Source organism: Fusarium musae, chromosome 5 (genome assembly GCF_019915245.1).
Source record: "Fusarium musae strain F31 chromosome 5, whole genome shotgun sequence".
Classification (NCBI taxonomy): Eukaryota; Fungi; Ascomycota; class Sordariomycetes; order Hypocreales; family Nectriaceae; genus Fusarium; species Fusarium musae.
In genome coordinates, this window is record NC_058391.1 from 364,716 (window position 1) to 379,941 (window position 15,226).

General features: G+C 47.1%; 8 protein-coding genes across 8 annotated transcripts; 4 read left to right on the top strand and 4 right to left on the bottom strand.

Annotated features, from left to right (window-relative positions):
* Positions 1–318: 318 nt before the first annotated feature.
* Positions 319–683, top strand: J7337_006472 (uncharacterized protein; the record flags this gene model as incomplete). Its single annotated transcript, XM_044824135.1, has 2 exons — positions 319–631; positions 655–683. 2 exons carry the CDS (start codon positions 319–321, stop codon positions 681–683), a joined length of 342 nt encoding a protein of 113 aa, XP_044679792.1.
* A 596-nt stretch (positions 684–1,279) lies between these two features.
* Positions 1,280–2,434, bottom strand: J7337_006473 (uncharacterized protein; the record flags this gene model as incomplete). The annotated part of the gene is made up of 1 exon (XM_044824136.1): positions 1,280–2,434. The coding sequence occupies one exon, from the start codon at positions 2,432–2,434 to the stop codon at positions 1,280–1,282; it is 1,155 nt and encodes a 384-aa protein (XP_044679793.1).
* Positions 2,435–4,098: 1,664 nt separating this feature from the next.
* Positions 4,099–4,514, bottom strand: J7337_006474 (uncharacterized protein; the record flags this gene model as incomplete). Its single annotated transcript, XM_044824137.1, has 2 exons — positions 4,099–4,425; positions 4,482–4,514. 2 exons carry the CDS (start codon positions 4,512–4,514, stop codon positions 4,099–4,101), a joined length of 360 nt encoding a protein of 119 aa, XP_044679794.1.
* A 2,341-nt stretch (positions 4,515–6,855) lies between these two features.
* J7337_006475 (uncharacterized protein) lies at positions 6,856–7,559 on the top strand (the record flags this gene model as incomplete). The annotated part of the gene is made up of 3 exons (XM_044824138.1): positions 6,856–6,988; positions 7,041–7,118; positions 7,168–7,559. The coding sequence occupies 3 exons, from the start codon at positions 6,856–6,858 to the stop codon at positions 7,557–7,559; spliced, it is 603 nt and encodes a 200-aa protein (XP_044679795.1).
* Positions 7,560–9,465: 1,906 nt separating this feature from the next.
* On the bottom strand, positions 9,466–10,248 carry J7337_006476 (uncharacterized protein; the record flags this gene model as incomplete). The annotated part of the gene is made up of 1 exon (XM_044824139.1): positions 9,466–10,248. One exon carries the CDS (start codon positions 10,246–10,248, stop codon positions 9,466–9,468), a length of 783 nt encoding a protein of 260 aa, XP_044679796.1.
* Positions 10,249–10,964: 716 nt separating this feature from the next.
* On the top strand, positions 10,965–11,511 carry J7337_006477 (uncharacterized protein; the record flags this gene model as incomplete). The annotated part of the gene is made up of 2 exons (XM_044824140.1): positions 10,965–11,135; positions 11,182–11,511. The coding sequence occupies 2 exons, from the start codon at positions 10,965–10,967 to the stop codon at positions 11,509–11,511; spliced, it is 501 nt and encodes a 166-aa protein (XP_044679797.1).
* Positions 11,512–12,394: 883 nt separating this feature from the next.
* J7337_006478 (uncharacterized protein) lies at positions 12,395–13,156 on the bottom strand (the record flags this gene model as incomplete). The annotated part of the gene is made up of 1 exon (XM_044824141.1): positions 12,395–13,156. The coding sequence occupies one exon, from the start codon at positions 13,154–13,156 to the stop codon at positions 12,395–12,397; it is 762 nt and encodes a 253-aa protein (XP_044679798.1).
* Positions 13,157–13,952: 796 nt separating this feature from the next.
* J7337_006479 (uncharacterized protein) lies at positions 13,953–15,200 on the top strand (the record flags this gene model as incomplete). Its single annotated transcript, XM_044824142.1, has 1 exon — positions 13,953–15,200. One exon carries the CDS (start codon positions 13,953–13,955, stop codon positions 15,198–15,200), a length of 1,248 nt encoding a protein of 415 aa, XP_044679799.1.
* Positions 15,201–15,226: the final 26 nt, after the last annotated feature.

A 15,226-nucleotide genomic window follows, 5' to 3' on the forward strand; every position in this document is an offset into this window, starting at 1 on the left:
AAGTGAGCGTTTTGTCCTAGTGCTTGAACCTCCTGTAAATGTTAGTATCTCGTCATGCCGTGAAGATGTGCACAGCTCGTCATGCTGTCTCGATGAAACGTGCGCGCGGCTCTGCTTTTAGCGCCCATACCAAATCTCGGGACACAAATCCCAGTGGGGTTAGCGCCCGATTCTTGACCCGCGATTCGATGGCGCGTATAATGGGTTCGAGTCTGTGATTGAAGAACTATTTAAACGATCCAACGTCCAAGCAAAGCTGACTCGCATGGTTATCCGAGAAATGAATAACCAGTACCTACGAATTAACCCATACTAAACATGGCTTCCCAAGACAATGTGCCAAAGACCCCATCAAAGAACATTGAGGAGTTTCTCCAACGCTATCCTCAAGTCCGCACCGGCACCGCCGCAAAAGCTGAACTAGACAATCTCCATGAACATGGCGACACATTCTGCGTCATAAACAAACTCTACGACAACGCAATCCTGCACAAAGACTATGACCCAGACTCTCTGAAACTCGTCTTTGCTTTCGCTTACGTCAACGATGAGCAGGCAATGGCTAACTATACAGAAGATGTTGGAGAGGATGATAGTGTCTTGTGCGATTGTGAAGTCGGGATGGAGGAAGGTCCGGACCATCACCTTCATGAGTTTGTGAGGGCTACGGTGCCGGATTGTAAGGCTCATAAAGGGAATGATGAGCCGGATCCTGGGTGCTCGGATTGTTGGCCTGTTTATTGTGGAGGGAATTGTCGGAGTGTTGAGGGGTTTGAGTGAGGATCACTTCAGGATATGCCTGTTGGTTGGTGAGATGAAAGACGGTATCCTACAGCTTGGCATCTTCTCAGACGGACATAAGTCGAATATTCTTATGAGAAAGTATGTATATGACCCAATCTAAATTGTGGCGTGGGTTGTTTTGGTCTCTCTCTCATCGTAAGTCCTCCTCATAGGGGCCTGGAAGGGTCTTTCGTTCGTTGCGTAAAGATTCCTTGACAAGAGGCTGTTTTTGCAACCGAGGGTTTTGAGCGTACGCATGGCAGCTCGACTTTCTGTTGAGTAAAGCAATAATACAGAACTCATCTTCTCATCAACTGGCATTATGTATGAGGAATGCTGGATCTCGTAGACTTGGGAATAAGACTGGGTAATATTAGTCTCAAAATGAGTCTTGACGTCTGTTCTATTGTCATGTCTATCATGCTTTATGTCTAAGTCTAAAGTCTATCCTCCTCTATCCATTCCCGCTGAAAAAAAAACATTTGAACCCTCATATCTATGCCCAACCAATTCTAAAAAGCTCATAATGACTCTCATCACCCCTCCCAACACCACTCCTCTTATCCAACTTCTGCCTCTCCAAAATCTCCAACAACCTCCCATCCTTCCCCCGCAATCTCTCCCTCTCCGCAAAAGCAGCCTCAACAGTATCTCCAATACCCGCAAACTTTCCATTCGGTCGTATCGTGACCAACAACCAGAACACACCATCCTCTGAAAGAAGTCGTGTTGTGCAATCACGTAGCCAGCGTGCGTGCTCGGGAGCGTATACTACGTCTGTGGCAAAGAGCATGTTTGCTGGGATGTCGAAGGGGGCGGTGTTGGAGAAATCGGCCCAGTCGAGTGGTGATGATTCCACCGGGGATGGGGAGGCGTAGTTGATGGATATGTTGGACTCGAGGTTTGAGAGAACGGCTGGGTGGTAGTCTGTTGCGATGATTTTGGAGTCGGTTATACCAAGGGCGGGAATGAGTTTTCCGAGGACGAGGCTTACGAGTCCGGTGCCTGCACCAAGCTCGATAATGCGAGTATGTTCCGTGGGATCAAGATTTGTCAGACCGAATCGTTCCGGGTCTGTACACATGAGATCCGAAAAGACGATCGAGGCACCCCAACTTTGCAGTCCGACATCTTCAAAGTCTGTATCGTTCGTCCCAGCAAGTCCGTCGTTCAGCTGAACAGAAATCTGCTTCTTTTTCTGCCCTGGAAGGCTCGTCTCAAACGAAAACTCCCTCAAAAACGGAGAGTTCTGGTCATCTTCGTCCAAGGCACTGGCAAACAATGACTCAAAAATATACGCCGCCTGATCCAGCGCCCGCTGACTCTCTTCCTCCGATGAAAAGATCTCCAGGCTTTCAACGCGCGAGATAAAACCCGTCAACCAGCGCTCTGCAAAAGACTTCTCATGGACATCCGCACGAATAGTCGCAGGTGTCAATTCCGCCTCGTCATCCTCATTGCCAGAGGTATATCCCGAATCCACCTCCGCAAAAGCATGCTTCACATCCCCCAACTCCTTCGAAAAAGGAAACGATAAAGGACAGTAGATAGCCGCCAAGTAATGCAGCGCGTTAAAAACCTCCGCCTCGGTGCGTTTAGAGAGCGTGAACAGAGGCGGTAAGCTGCTCGATGGCAGCGCAAGGGTGCTCATCTTGACCCAGTTTGTGGAAATTAAAGATCGTGGAGAGAAAATCCGGGGAGAGAAGGAAAAGATAAGAGAAGGGTGAAAAATATTAAAGTGGGTGGCGGGACGCTATTTTGAAATAGGTCTAAGCCCGAAACTTGAAGCTATCGTGAAAAAAAATTCTTGCTGATATGAATGTTAGAGTCCCCACGTGGGCCCACTGTTAGGCTGGCGTTAGAAGGTTTCGGGGGCTTCTAAATGCCTGAGGATCAGGCACTAAATTTGACTGACAGTGCTGATATGTCGGTATGGATGTGGGTCCCTCTGTGTAAGCGTGTCGGTGTTTGGTTCCGATCGCCTGATTCAGGTTAAGAGTTCATGATTAACTGACATCCCAATGACTCACGAAGCCATAACTCAGACCCAATAGAATTGAGTAGGACTTAGATGAATCCTTACCTTACAAACTGAGTTACTAAAGAGTTCCCATTGTCCGAATAAATTGTTGCGGAATATCTCAGGCCTCCAGGTTAGGTTGCTGAATTACTTATAGGCCAGACCCTACTCTATATTATAATTGACTGAAATATTTCCCCTATATTGTACTGCTTCTTATAAGCTGTCTCGATGTTTACTAGCCAAGACAGGCGTTACTACTTAACGTTGAACAGAGATATAATAGATGTCCTTAGATCCGACATCAAGTTCTCTTTATCAATTGAACAACGAGGATGGCATCGAGAACATCTTTACTGTGGCGTAACGGTTCGGCGTCACTGGCCCGACCTCAAGGCTGACTCGGTAAGCAGCTCAAGGTAATTGGTAAATGCAGATACGATTGCAGTCACCGATTTGGATCCATCTACCTGGATCAAGGAGTTTGATGTATTCATTTACTGTAGTATATTAAGATAAGCTAGAACTAGTAGTAATAAGAATTACGTATATATCAATTAGATTAAAAGACCTATACTGTGACTCTGGTGGAGGATCTTTAATATCTTGTTTTAAAAGGACAATATCGACGATAAATCATCGCTGCTCTATGGGTGGGAGCTTAGGCTTGCCTTGGGCATAGCTTAGGTGGTGCTCAGCCTCGGCTCCGATGATCCACCTGAGCATCCCGAAGTACCCTCATAACCTGGGCATGGGTGTTCACAATCATCATCCTCCATCTCTGGTTGCCCGTGTATGGCCATCAGCCTTCAACTACAGTCCAAGAGCCTGGAGAAGATTGTGTCATCAAGCTGGTAGAACCGGCGCACTGTTTATCAAGTCTGCCTAGACTTTGCTTCCAACTACTATAAGAAGACAGTATCACCCATTCTCTTCTGACTTTAGCCTTCAACAAAAACCCCTCATCTTACCCTACAGTCTAAGATCTCAAACCTTCTACTTTGCCACCACATAAAGCCTGAAATGTCTCTTATAAGGCACGTGAGCGGACGGCCGAAAACCCGGACGATCTAATTGAGCGGGCAATCCTGCTTGGCTTTTCGCAAGACCGCTCTCAACTTGACCCGCATTCGGTGAGATGAAGCGTAAAAAGGCAGAGCAAGGAGAGATATTTTTCTTTTAAAAGAATCATTTCTTAAGTTTGAAGCTATTTCTACTAACTTATTCCTCCTTAAAATCTTATCCTCCTACACTAACCTAACTGTTTGCACTCTTATGTGTTATGAGACCACTGATTATGAGATCGAAATAAGCTTGCTTGCACCATACCAATCAACTTTGCCTGCGGCCAAGTTGGCAGTGCTTCGAAGGAATGTCAGATCGGTGAGGCTGGGGTCATAGCTAACTGTCATCACCGCTTTCTGAGGCTCGGATGCACTCGGTGAGAATTGCGGCTGAGTGGGGATCCCAATGGCAGTCGGAGGTTTGTAGACGATGAGAAGCTGGGCTCGGAAATTCTCAACGGCCTCAAAACGCTGTGGCCCTGTAGCGCTGCCTGTTGGGTTGAAGGAAACGCTGATGGTAGCACTCTTTGACAAGTTGGCTAGTTCAGCCTGGGTGACCTGGTAGACCGTGCTCGTCAGTGGTGATGTTGACGCCCCTATCCTTCCAAACTTACATTTTCACCATTATCATGGTTGTGCGTAGCCATGGCAGCAGTCAAATTTCTCTGAGTGCAACTAAGGTGTTCTAGGGTTTGAAAAGTGGCTGGGGGATGTGCTCTTGGTCCAAGGAGAAAAGAAGATGTAATGAACCTGAAGCGCACTTACGCTGTTGATCGATGGGATTCCTCTCTTTTATACTTCTTAGGTCCTTGTATTTGCCTGTTAATACTATGATGTGTTAATATCGAACTCAAAAAGGCCACACTACGGTTTGTCGAGTCCTGGTCAAGGAGTGTAGTATGTATGGAGACCCGACCGAGGGGGCTTCCGTTGCAGCAAGAAAACGTATTCGCATCTCCAACAAAGCTGCAGGTGTCAGTTCTGGGTCAATATTTTTTGAGAAGAATGCAGGAGCTGAAAAAAGGGTACAGTCTAGAACGCTCATGACATCCAAGGCATCATTGAGGTGTAGTCTGGTCGCATCACTCAGCCAGCCACAAAGTAGTTATCACGCACATACAAATGCAATTAGAATAGTGGAGCGTTTCGGCACTCTCGGCTGGGATTCAAATCCCTCATACGACAACGGGGGTACGTACATAGCATTTCTATATCACAACTTGTTAATATTCCGTTACCTTTACTGATCAAAAGGCTGGTGATTACCTTGTAGTCCATAAGTGCGATTTTCAATGTCGAGAACTTGCACTTGGGATGAACACGTTTTCATCCTTGATTTTACGAAACAGTAAAGAACTTTAGTAATTCTCCATCTGACATGAGTACAGATAGAGTGAAGATGTTCTCGTATTTGGTTTTTGGACTTCGTCAAGCCTAGATTGATGTGATGTTCTATGCATTCTTTGCCAAGGCGAGACAAAGTATACTCGTATCTGTCACCCTGTCACATGCGTAAGAGAAAGTCAAGTCAAGGACGCCAACGAGTTTTAGATCACATTGTGAGAAATGTGAAAGCTGTAAGTTTTAGGTGCCGAGAGCCGAACTGCAACCCAAAAGATGATGAGGCTGGCTGAAAACATGTTTTCACAGATATATGAATAGTTCAATCTGTGTCGGTGTAGCTGACTGGATACCGGTATGTGATATCGAGATAAAGACGCAGTAATCGACCTATTTGCAAATGGGTCGAGGAGAACTACCTCTTCCTCGGAGCTTGACTCCTTTTGAGTCGAGTGCATTAAACATGTCCCGAAGGGTGATCATCAAGGCGTAATAGCCTATCAAATGGTTAGATGACGACAGATGGTGTGACCAGGACCACCGACCACCATTCCGGAGTCCTTCCCCGGGCGCCACGAACTCAGCCAGAGGTTTACACCAAGAGTCTGCATTTAAACAGTAAATAAAGATAGATTTTCACATACGTGCTAAATTATGCAAGTGAAGTGACAATTCGTCACATACCAGCGGCGTTGTTGATGGCGCTCAGGATAGATCTAGACCAGCAAGGCATGGAGCAAGAACACTCAAATTTGTGGCGGCCCAAGACATTTTCTGAGACAGCACACAGTCAGCAGAGAACGTTTTCGGGAGCCTCCCAGGCCTCCGTACCTTTGTTTATGGTCCCAGATGCTGTATTCAACTGGGTCACACAAACATGCTCGACAATTAGGATAACCGAGTGCATGCTAAACATTGAACCTCACGAGATAACCCTCAGAACCCTAGAAGATCAAACCTGAAGCACTGTGTATTTATAAACCCATCAGTTCCGAATGATTGCATCTTGCAAGGATGTGACTCTCCCCGCTGCTCACTAATTTAAATTACCCGTTGGCTCGAGCCGGGGGAGGCCAACTAAGCAGACAACGGGTATAATGAATGGACCGGGCCGAACTTTTGAACTCTAAATAAGTATTTCTCTGTACTTTGTGCAAAGAACAACATCCATTGGTTGGAAAGGTTTGCTGCTGGTCTCAGTTTGACGCGTCGATAGTCTTTTGCGCTAGACTGGTCTGGATACAGTTACCGCCTTTCAAGCAAAGGCGGCGTATCCAAGACATACGTGGCTTGCAAGAGTTGAGCTGAACTTTTCAGGTTTTTTCATTTCTGGAACTAGTGTCTGGATTATTGAGAGGCTTCCATCACACCACCGAGCGTCCAAATGCTTCCGTGTTCTCAATCATCCTCATACGGAAAGTTGCGACTTGTTATGCGTCTTGCGGTCCAAAGGGTCGTACAACGCTAGATTATGATCTTTGATTGGAAGAGTTTGGAGCCTTCAAAGAGGCATCACGCACGTATAAAAAGGCAGGTCGCTTCCCCATCAGAAGCAAGTTTCTTCATCAGCCAGACATCAAACAACCATCAACAACCACAGTCACATTGATCATTTATACATTTTCAGTTACCCTTAAATCAAACACCATGGGCAGCAAGCAGATCAACATCTCCTTTACGGACGAACAGGTCGCAAAGTACAACGGCGAGGGCTACGTTCTTTGTTTTACTGCTGGTGTTGCAGGGAATACCGAATTCAACGTTGTCGCCACAGCTGACAGTAAGTCACACATTGCAGAATTCAATTGAAGATGAAATTGACTTTGCAACAGCCATTTCCCCCGTCTTCAACATTACTTGGGAAGACCAGTTCCAGATCGCCGCCACCAAGGACGAATTCAGCAATGGAGGTATGGATTTTGTTTTGGATGTACAGATTTACCCTAACAACCTCCATAGTCACGTTCCAAAATTCCACCACACCCACGCCCATCCAGTTTAACGAAGTCTACACTCTTCCTGCCAACTGGACTGATGGTATCGTTTCGACTGATGTCCTTCCCACAGCCAATTCTTTTGCGTTCGTGAACCAGACCACTGGCGCGTCTGCAGTCGTCTACAAAATTATCAACGGCAAAAGTCTGCCTTTCTTTATCAGCCCCTACCCTATTGACACGGGCGCTACTGAGGTGATGACGCCTCAGTCTACCGTTGCACTCTGGTTCCAGCAAAACGTCGAGACTGGAACCATGGTAGCTGTCGTCAAAGATGAACTTTCGACCTTTGACTTTTCTGACAAGAGCAGTCTTGACTTGATCTGGAATGGCTCTCAGTTTGTCCCAAGCTCTTAGGACGTTCTACAATGAACTACAGTCGACCTAAATGAACGTTTTAGCTAGGCTCGATACTACTGAGAAAAGGGCAGTTTAGTTTCAATATAACCTTTTCAACAAATATTTAAAGTGTAAACCCGATCGTCGTGTTACTAACATGCTATATCTCTAAATAAGTTTAAGGCTTACTCGAGTTTACTTAGATAAACTGCCTACTATTTTATCTACCAGGCGTTGTTAAGATAATTGGACTAGACGCTGAGTCATGATTTAGATACTACGCGAGCCCTGACTCTTATCGAGTATATGACTTTAACTTATAGCTATTATCGTTATAGCAGTAAATTAGTACTGAGAAGTAAGAATTAATGCCAGTCTTTGGTCAGTTATGTGGATCAAACCCCGGCAGGACAGTTTCGAGGCGCACCCAGGCAGTTCCGTAGCCAACGGTCTGGCAACAGGTCTGGCAGCTCTCATCATCGAGTGTGTGAGATTGGGGTCATCTACAGCAGAGAGTTGGCAATGATGAAGGTCGAGGAGGACCTCAAGTACAAGGGCCTGTTCATCGACCAAAAAGATTTAAAAAGAATTCAGGATCCGATGGGAATGACATATGCATTGAGCTCGATAGGTACGGATGTTAGCACATAGAACAAGTACATTGAGGTTTGGAAGACGTTCAGTGACGCCGCAGATGAACTTTCACGAAGCAGTCCCTCACTTGGTCAACTGGAACTCATTGCAAAGCTTGCTGGCGGTTTCTTGAAAAGGGGACTGTATTAGGCAGATAGTGTTCATGTTATACTTCGGTTTCATTGCATACACCCTGCGTTATGGTTAATGCCATAATCTCTCATCCGGTTACCATACCGCATTCTCTGATTGAGCCCCCGACAAGAGAAATAGTAGGTCTTTCTGTCCCCCGGATAGAGGTAAGCAGGTATCTAGAATGCAGCCCGACCAGTAAGGTCATCAGAAGCATTTGCGATAATGCCCAGAAAGCTAGGGTTCAGGGACAAGTCCTTACCTTGAATCTTACTCCAAATACGCTGGAGCTATCGGAAGAAGTGAAGGCCTGCAAACCATGCGAGGCAACTGTCTCCCTGACACAGTTCTTAGGGGATGCCGAGAGAAACCGTGAGACTCGGATGCTTCCTCTTGAACAGACAGTTCTGGCCTTGAGCATGCTCGGTGTTGCAGCTAAGAACAACGGTTTGGTGCTCTAAACGCTGGAATAGCAAAGCCATCAAAATCCCGGTCCAAAGCACGACTACATTAGCTACTATAGCATGCATTCCATACCTGGAGAATGCCGTAGATGGAGCAATACTCCGCGACTCCCAGTGCCGACCGAGCTTGGATACTCAGGCTATTCAGTCAACCATGCTCGAGCTAGCTATCTTGCGACTCGAAATCTTCCATCACAAATCTCTCGAAAGTTGGGCTGAAAGTTATAGAGAAGGGAGGATGTGCTCGGATAGTGAGCGGATAGCCGGAGCGATACGCTGGCTGAGGATGAGTGGTGAAGACAGGGTGGAAATGCTGCTCCCAGATCAGGTCAGGGCTGTTGAAGGATGCTCGGAATATTGTGTAAAGAGCAAACTCGACTGGGATATTGGGTTTCAGGATGGATTCTCTGAGAATATTACCAAGCCGCTTCGTCGCATTGCACTTGCGTAATATATTGATATGCAATTACTGCATTTCTTAGTTACGGTGGCATCTCCATACAATATTAAGTACTCTCTAAAGCTAGAACAGTGACCCTTGTACTGAATTGATCCTTACATTGATCTTCGGCCCCAAATAAAGCGCATGGGGAAGTAAGCCCCTGTATCCTTCAATTCCCTCTCTAGGTCTCGCACAAGGCTATCCAGCCTCTTATCCGATAACGGTCTCAAGGGAGGATCCAAACCTATCAACATTAGCTCCGTATCTTCAGATCCCATCTCAACTGACCTTTAGCACCAGCCGCAAACCCCTTGGCAATAATCAAATCCGCTCCAACTCCCAACCTCCCCAGCTCCTCATCTATATTTCTCTTCCCAACCGCCCTCATAGCCGTGATCTCGTGTACATCTTCCAGCCCAGATTCAACTAGCCAAGACTTCATATTAGACGCTTCAAGAGGATCTAGGCCTGAGGCTTGGCAAACACCTCTGATACACGCAAACATATCGTGATACCTCGGATTCTCTGTCGCGGGAGTTGGGCAAATGCGATCGCAGTCACCGATTTGGATCCATCCGCCTGGTTTGAGAAGCTTGATGTGCTGATTCACCACGGCGCGTTGAGATGAGGCGGACCCAGCAGCGATCAGAATCATGCGCATGTTGACGAGATCGAAAGATCCATGCCATGATTCTGGCGGAGGATCTTTGATGTCTTGTTTCACATAGCTGATGTCATCCATAGCTGTCGTTGGAAAGAAAGAAGTATTGATATCAGTGCCGATAAAGGTATGTTCACCTCGAGCTGGCTTAGGAATGGAGGACTGAACATCACGTATCCAGAGACCATCCGCAGTTCCGACATCAAGGATAACTCGAGGCTGTGTCGAAAAGTCAAGCGGCGGAAAAATGAGGTTCCCATTTGTTGCCTGCTTGAACCCGAGATGATAAATGGTCAAGCGGCCTATGTCGCTGCTCACGTCTTGATCCTGGGCTTTGAGATACCACTCTGGCGTTGAGTAGACTGCCTCCGACATTTTGAGTTGTTTTTAGATTTCTGAATGAGTCAGCAAGGTGAAGTCAACAGATGACGCTTGAGTAAGATTCTCTGCTTATCCTTATCTCACAATTTCCGCGACGGCACGCGCCTGCTGAGCGGCGCAGCTACTGCTTACTCAATCTAGACTCTTCGACATGTATGAGGGCCAATCAAAGTTTTACATAGGTATTGTAAAAGATTTGTGTCGGATGCAGGGCTTTTGCATGCCGAATGAGTGTCACCATCTGGCGCTTTGATCGATAACCTTATATCATAACCTGTGGATATGCTTGGTGGCTTCATAAATTGGCTCAACAGTTTGAGCTTAAATTCGCGTGGCACCCATCAAGCACTGCATTTTGAGGCCGATCTCGGAATGTCTAAGATGTAGATTGTATGAGGTCATTCCTGCTGAAATTTTTTGGGGAGAACTCTTGAATGTCACCTCACTTTAATGGCACACTCAATCGTTGGTATATCGTGAGAACTGAGACAAGAGTCTTCGTCTCGCCAGGTATCTTGCACCTCGCCCGTTGGGATATGAATCTTTTGTAAACTTTGATACTCAGATAAATTACAGCTGAATACCCTCCACAAGATGAATCTCAAAAATCCTCTACGAATCCCCTTGTAATGCTTAATAGCTTCACTTTGGCAGCGTCCAACACGCTAAGCAACCAACCTCCACTCCTACTCATCCTCATGCCATAAGCCATGCCAAAGCCCAAGCCCTGGCTGCCGCAAGAACCAGGGCCAAAACTCCCTCCCTACGACATCAATCTGATGGGTCCCAATGTCACATTCCTGAAAGCTCTCGACACCGACTCCGCCCACGGCACCATCGTGAAAGCACGCGTCGGCCGTTATCTGTACGCCATAAAATTCGTACGTCCCTATCAACCCTCTAGTAAATCATCCTAATAGCTTGTAGCTCACCACACCTCCAAACGTTATCAACACCAGAGATATTTACGGCCGCAAAGGATCATGGAGCTGCTGTGATGAATTTGACTGGTATTTCTCCCCGTTTGAGAACGAGTGTCGAGCTTTCGGCAGATTGAAGGAGCAGAAAGCCGAGTCGATTGCTGTTAAAGTCTACGGATGGGTTGCCCTGACAACAAGACAAATTAGAAGAAAGCTTGCTGCTGGAGGTGCGCCGAAATTAAACGGGTTTCCTCCTGGGCTACTCTACGGCATTGTCAAAGACTGGGTCGAAATAACTCACTGGCACGATTTGAAGCAACGCGTTACGTACGATTAAATGGTAGCAGCGAAATATTTCAACCGAATGCTCAAAGATCTCCACAAGCTTCATTTCCTCGGAATAGTAGTTCACGACTTGAAACCAGACCAATACATCGACGGCACCCTCATCGATCTAAGTCTCGCCTCCACAGTCCCCCATCCCTATGGTCCAACCGCCGAAGGCCCCGAATGTCCATTTCAACCACGCTGGACGTACGAAAGCCTCGCAGCATACGATCTCTACAACTTCCAAGTCCACGTCATTGACTTCTGGCGGCACAACCAAAAATTCTGGTTTAGCAAACGGGCGCGAAACGGTGTGCAGACGAAGACCACTGTTGATGCGTATCCGGCCGATAGGTGTAAGAAACGATGCTTCACGCATACGAAGTGGTTCGTGCCGATGCTGAATTATTATGAGGAGGTCCTGGCAATGGTGACGAAGCCGATGTATGATCCGTTGGACTTTTTGAGGAGAAATCCGGGGTATCCGGTGCGGATTGCGCAGTTTGGGGCTCTGGCGAGCGGGCCCCCGGCGCTGGAACTGAGACGGAGGATGATGGTACAGAGCGGGTGATGTTCTGTTATGTAGCGTGAGTGCTCCTGTTGTTAATGAGAAGTCGGGATTGGATATATCTCGAGTGTTGATCAGTGAACATTTGGGTTAAGGCTTGGACAACGAATTTAATGTGATCGACATGAGATGCATTCAATTTCGTCTAGCGTCTCGCTTTACATGAAAAACGGTTGGACGGCGCGTCTGCATTAGACAGTTCCCGTTTTACTACTAGTGCAATCAACCCTGAGGCATCTCGTTCAAAAGTCCCGCGGTAATGCAGTAACTATGTTATTTCCAGAAATATGTTCGAGTGAAGTAAATAAACAAGTGCATGGTCATCTTATACCATGTTGATACCAAGGAAACCACCAAGCCCAACAGCCACAACTCCCCAGCTCCAAGACGCAATAGATCCAGCTGAGCATCCGTCATCGTCATTGTTCTTCTTCTTGGTAGGGCTCGCAGATGAACTACCACTATCGTCATCGTCATCGGCAGCAGATCCAGAACCGCTCTTGGAACCGCTGCTAGAACCACTGCTATCATCACCACTGCTGCCGCTGCTGCCACTATCTCCAGAGTCCGAACTTCCATGAGGAGTCTTCCTCTTGCAAAGCTTATTACTAGCTGTCTCCGTTGCCTTAGCTGTTGATTTGGTACTAGTCGTCTTTCTCCTCTTGAGGTCAACGAAAGTAATAGGCGTCATCCAGCGTTCACTCTCCGATGAAGGAATTGTTCGTGACTCCACGGACTCAGTCTGAGTAGCAGTAATTGTTGCGCAAACAGCTGAGCCTGAGCCTAGGGAGCAGTCGTATGTCGTTGAGCTGACGGCAAGATTCATGCTTGACTCCTCGTAGGTCACGGTAATGCCGTGAAAGTCTCCATCGCAAGAGTATGAAGTACCGAAGTTTGTCTGGCAAGCGAGGAGATATTCCGTCTTTGAGCCAGTTTCTGTGATGAGGGAGGCGTAAATATTCGTTGCACTTCCAGTCTTTCTCTGGGGAAGGAAAACAGTTTCAGTAGAGTATTTGGTGGTGCTCTTTGCCGCATCAGCCAAATACGGCCCGATAGCGAGTAGACTGACAGTGGTTGATGTCCGCATAGTGAAGGTTCTCGGTTGTATGAGACATTTCAAGTCTGCAGAAACTGGGAAATGAGCTGAATATTTATCCTTATCCCAATTCAACCTCAGGAACCACGTCGTCCAATAATCAGTGACATTCCCCTACAAACGCCACTGGCAACCCTTGCTTACAGCTCAGCCCTGGGGGACAGGGGTAAGCGAGTCAATCATCTCGTCTAACAAGCTTGTTTTGGTGGCAGTTTATGCTTGTTTTTCCGCAGCCACTACCATCCCGTTATGGTATTTCAAAAGAGGCGTGATATCAAAGGGGGAATTGATCTGGAATTGAGGTAGCCCGTCTCTGCGATGGTCGGCTAGTATGACCAAGTTTGTCGACGTGGCTTGTCTACTGTCCATTCAGGGCATTAGTTATAGGGCCCTAGCTTGCGAATAGCTGCCCAGTTGGTGCGCATAGCCTACGTCAATCAATTACCTATTCCCCGATGTTCACCGCCATCCCTTTGTAGGATCTTGGCAGAGGTCGCTATTCAGCCCTATCATTTCGCTAGGCATCCTTTGTATCAGAACACGGATCAACGAGGCTATGTCACTTCCCCTCCGTGTAAATCGCTCAATTAAGCAGGTATTTTAACAATTGCAATCCTTTTGCAGAGGATTCGCCTCGACTGCAACTTCTTGTAGCATTGCTCGAACCGAGGCCTCCAAGTTCAAACGCCCCGCTCCGAAATGATAATCCGAGCCGATGAGCTCAGCTTCAATGACGTAGCGTGGCTGGTCAACTCTAACTTCGTGATAACCTCACGTCAAACTCAAAATGGCAGACACAAGCTCCCGACGTGTCGCCGAGGTCCTTCTAGAGCCTGTAGGCCTGAAGATTACATCTTTCCAAGAGATTCAATCGCTGTGGGCGGGTTATGGCCATATCTGCGCTCTCACCGCAAAACCAAAGGATGCCGAAACAGCTGGTAGAGTGCGCAAGTACCTGCATGCAGCCGAGTCAAACAATACGTTCTTCTTGATTCTGAAGCTTATATCACCGCCACCTGGTCCGACAGATGAAGGCCATCTGCGCAAGATACTGAGTTACGACGTTGAGCAGTATTTCTACGAACATATTTCTCCTCAGTTGGATGATGACGTTGCAGTAGCTCACTGTCTGACGTCGAGCTGGAAGTCGAAAAATGATGATGGAGAGTTACGAGGTCTCACTGCTACGATTCTTACAGACTTGAGAGTCAAGTTCCCTGTGGAAGGAGGGAAGCGATCTGTTCTGAACCCACGACAAGCTCAGTCTGCTCTAGAATGGCTCGCCAGATTCCACAGCAACTCGTGGAAATTTCTACCCGCGAACTTGGGCGAATATCTCCTCCCTCCTCTTGATGAATACAAACGACGAGATGCAGGTCAAGCTAGTGGAAGCAAACTATGGTTGAACGGAGGATACACTTATCTCGCCACTCGACGCACAGAGTACAAGTCCCTTGCTGGTGATACATACTCTGAGTGGTCAGATGCCTTTTGCGCACCCTTTAATGGATCGGATAAATCCACTGCTGAAGTGGTAGCTGACTTCCTCACACCAACCGGTCGACCCTTTGAGACGTTGATTCATGGCGATGTCAAGTCTGAGAATCTCTTTACTACCGAGTTAGGAGATGACGTTTGCTTCTTCGACTTTCAATACGTCGGTCTTGGGCTCGGAGTCTGTGATCTCGCCAAATTGTTTACATGCTCTATTCCTCTCGATATGCTAACCGACTGTCCATCTATACCAGAAGAAATGGACATGGACCGTGGTGAAAAGGCTTTGTTGTATCTCTACCATGAGACATTATTGAGTCGTCGACCTTCTGACCAGGAGCCGTTGGATTATGATTGGGATACTCTTGTTCGACATTGGGAGTGTGCACTTGTTGATTGGTGTCGCTTCCAAGCATCGTGGGGATTCTGGGGAAACACGGAGTGGCTTGAGGCGAGGGTTAGATATATTCTTAAAGATGCTGGTTGGAGGGAGTGGTTGCAGAAGGAGATTTCTGATACAGGAAGATCTTCAAGCTTATAAACGATAAATGAATAGATTTGTATCTG